The sequence below is a fragment of the Triticum dicoccoides genome, chromosome 2A (assembly GCF_002162155.2).
Source record: "Triticum dicoccoides isolate Atlit2015 ecotype Zavitan chromosome 2A, WEW_v2.0, whole genome shotgun sequence".
NCBI classification, from domain to species: Eukaryota; Viridiplantae; Streptophyta; class Magnoliopsida; order Poales; family Poaceae; genus Triticum; species Triticum dicoccoides.
In genome coordinates, this window is record NC_041382.1 from 27,488,018 (window position 1) to 27,491,923 (window position 3,906).

A 3,906-nucleotide genomic window follows, 5' to 3' on the forward strand; every position below is an offset into this window, starting at 1 on the left:
CTCTATAGTTGGGCATCTCTCGTACATTTCTTTTCTATTTTAATGAGCAAGTATAGTTGCGTGACCTGTATATTTGTGTGGTTAGATTTGGTATACTACGTAATTGTCTCTACGTCTTTTATGGCAAGTTATTATTTGATTTACTTTACCCACTACTTTACCACTGATATACCTATTTAAGAAAAATAAAAGAACCCATGCTTTCTAAAATGCAAAAAAAGAAAGAAATTTGCAACCTTTTGACATGGTGAATTGCCCAACTTATGAGTAGTTCATCTTTGCGCCAATGTGCCTGAATGTTGAAATTGTTGCTTGTTGTCTTTTGTGCTCATTCGCATATTAGTTCACGCCTGGGTCTCCTACACACACGCACACATGCACAAACCTTGAATTTCAGTAGATGTGGTTACACGTGGATCTATAGAAAATAGCTTTCTACAGACGCATTGTGTCAAATTTCTTCTAGGACCTATGCCAATGAGCACATGCACTGCACTCCACCAGTACCATATTGACCATGTGCTACTCAACGACGGCATTTGCCTGGCAAGTTTGTCGCAGCCCATGAGCACGCATATTACTCTTCTTATTTAAAGCTGTGGAATGAGGCATGATTTAATATATTTTCATACAATATATTTTTTTATTGTGAAAGTTTACATTGTTTTTGGTAAATTTGGTCAAACTTTATAAAGTTTGATTTATTTCAAAGCTAATATGCGGAGTAAATAAAAACGAATGGAGTACTATATACGCCCCATGGACTATGCGATATAGATAAGTTGCTCCATAACAATCCCTTAATATCTGCTCCCTGTAATAACTAGGGTCAGAGCAATTACCAAAGCATCAGACATTCTGAAATTTACAAGAAGGGCTCCACCATTTTGGCCCGAAATCTCACAGACAAGCTGCTGGTCAGGTGTCGCGACTCGTTTTCAGGGGTGTGGGTGGAGATGCTCTGCCAACTGCAGCGATGACTTTCATGCCCGGGAGCTCGACCGCGGCCCGCCAATGTTTTTTTAAGGTAAACAGAACTTTATTAAGCAGTAGGTTCAGCAATATCGCTGGCAACAAGAACGTTGTGATGCACTTAGGAGGTGGTTACAGGAATGGTATCGGTAATCAGATTACACAGTTTCAAGAGGTGTTATGAGTTCTTTCCTAGTTTGTTTGGTTCGCCACGGTAAAGGAAACCATGCAATCCGGACATTTTGTTGACTTAGTAACGGTTTGGTGATGGCCGTCTTACAAGGGACATTATGTAGTTTGTTACTTCAACTTGCTTGCACAACTAGTAAAGCTTGTGGTGCACTAATGATCTTGTAGATGACAAGATGCTACTGCCTGCAGGCGCAGGCTGGACCTAGTTTGCACGACGATCCCAAACACCTCGCCCATGTCCAGCGTCTCTGGGCCTGCCCCACCCGGAATCGCCCAGTCAAAGTGGTACAGGAGGTTTGCCAGCACAAGCTCCATCGTCGTGCTCGCAAACAGGGCTCCAGGGCACTGCCGACGGCCCGCTCCAAATGGGATGTACTCCATCTTTGGCCCTTGCTTGTAGTACTCCACGCTCATCTCCTCGAACCTCTCCGGCCTGAACTCTGCTGCATCCTCACCCCAATGTGCCGGGTCCGTGCCAACAGCGAAGGCATTGATCATTACGGAGGTGCCCCTGGGTACGTCGTAGCCCATCACTTGGCAATCCTCCATGGCCGCCCTGTGTATCAGTGACACAGAGGGGTGCAACCTTAGCGTCTCCTTGATGACCATCCGAAGATAGTGCAGGTCGCCGAGGTCTGCGCTGGTGATGGTGGACCTGCGGTGGTGTCCGAGCCTCTGCTGGAGTTCGAGTTTGGCCCTTGCCATTACGTGTGGGTTGCGGATGAGTTCTGCCATAGCCCATTCTAGCGTGGAAGCAGTAGTGTCCGTAGCAGCTCCAAATATTTCCTGTTGCAAATTATTGAATGTTAATTTTAGGCAATGTTGAATTGCATGTAGTATCAAACAGTTCATCTAAAAGTCGGGGAAAAAAAGTCCGAACTGATGGGGAAAGTCGAAGAATATATTATATTTTTTGAAATAAGAATAGGTTACTACTAGCTAAAAAGATTTGGTTGCAAATGAGTGATAGTATGAAGAAGCGGAATCACTTACAAAGATGACGGCCCCTATGATCTCTGACGTCAAAGGGAAACCGAGAGTGTCTTCCTCGTGCAGCCTAAGGAGCACGTCCAGCAGGTCTTCGTCCTCTTTAGGTGTAGGAGTAGGAGTACCAGTAGCAGTAGCAGTAGCCGAGGCATTATTTTGTTTCTTCTCCTTGCGCTCTTGGATGATATCTGCCAGGATTCGTTGTATCCGGGCGTGGCTCCTCCGCAGGTCGCGGGAGTCGCCGGTCAGCCACCGCACCAGCCGCGACGATGGGTAGAGTTCCACCAGGCTGAACCCTCCCACGAGCGAAGCCAACACGGCGAGCTCTCGGAGGTACGCCTCCTGCTGCCGACACTTGCCGCCAAACGCCGCCCTGGAGATGATGTTGTTTGTCAGCCTGGCCAGCTCCTTGCCAATGGCGATGATGGCGGATGACGAGGCAGAAGACGCGGTAGCCACCGACTCCATGAGGTGTGTGACCTCGGCTTGCTTGATGGAGTCCATCCGGCGCACCTGCCGTGCGCTGAGCAGCTCCATGATGCAGAGCTTGCGCATCTGCCGCCAGTGGTCGCCATAGGGCGCGAAGGCAAAGCCTTTGCCCCCGCAGCTGACGATGTCCAGCGTGGGACCGCTCGGGCGGGTCGCGAAGGTGAGGTCACTCGTCTTGAACACCTCCATCGCCGCCTCGGGGGTGGACACAATGACCCTGGGCACTTCGCCGAGCCTCAGCAGCATGAGTGGGCCGTGCCGGCGCGCCAGGCGGAGGAATGCGCGGTGGGGCGGCAGTTTTGTGCCGACGAGGTGGTGGAGACTGCCAATGATGGGGAGGTTCCATGGACCTGGAGGAAGCTTGGCTCCGGTGTCCTTACCACCCAGAACCTGCCTCAGAATCAAGGACATAAGAATGGTGGCTACGGCCACCAGCCAGAAGCTTCCGTAAGGGAGTTGGTCAGTATCCATGGCGACTGGAGGAAGCTTGGTCTCCGGTTGAACTCGGTACTGGATGTTGGCAAGCAATTTAACTGTTATGTACTGTATTTATAGTGTAGTGTGGATGGACTTGCTGCACCCAAGACAGGTCATGCAAGAAAATATCTGCCACACCACCGAAAGTCCAGACCATGTCGTAACGACAACAACGTATGGGAGCTGAATAATTCAAAATGTACATTTTCCTCATCATACCAACAGACTAAGCTGTAAGTTGTAAACTTTCTTGGTTTCAAATTGAGGTTCTTGCTTCCAGGTTTTAGGTTAGTCCTAAGTCAAACTTCCTTAAGTTTGACCAAGTTCGTAGAAAATTTTAGTAGTAATATATATCCATAAAAATATACATACATACATACATACATACATACATATAATGGCACTGGTTTAGCGTTGTAGATTTTGTTACATTTTTTATAGCCTTGGTCAAACTTAAAAAAGCTTGATTTAGGACAAACATAAGAGTTCAAATATTTTGAAACGGAGGGAATAGATACACCCTGCAGGCCTGCACACATCGCTACTACAAGCACAGACTAACACAGTACTTAGCAATACTGTATTAAAAATTTACGAGGTGCTTACCAAAGTTATGATATTATGCACACCCACTTTATTAAAATGACTAGAATATACACTAGGCCTTATGTTTTTGTGACTACAAAGTAATGACCACATATCATATGCTCATAAGACTTATTTTCCATCACACACAATAAAAAAAGGATATATATATATATATATATATATATATATATATATATATAT

The 3,906-nt window shown here is 46.4% G+C and overlaps 1 protein-coding gene across 1 annotated transcript; it reads right to left on the reverse strand.

The window, feature by feature from the left end:
- Positions 1 to 1,295: 1,295 nt before the first annotated feature.
- On the reverse strand, positions 1,296 to 3,143 carry LOC119352937 (zealexin A1 synthase-like). The gene is made up of 2 exons (XM_037619526.1): positions 2,158 to 3,143; positions 1,296 to 1,950 (listed from the first exon to the last, which is right to left on the reverse strand). Exons 1-2 carry the CDS (start codon positions 3,109 to 3,111, stop codon positions 1,315 to 1,317), a joined length of 1,590 nt encoding a protein of 529 aa, XP_037475423.1. The 5' UTR covers positions 3,112 to 3,143; the 3' UTR covers positions 1,296 to 1,314.
- Positions 3,144 to 3,906: the final 763 nt, after the last annotated feature.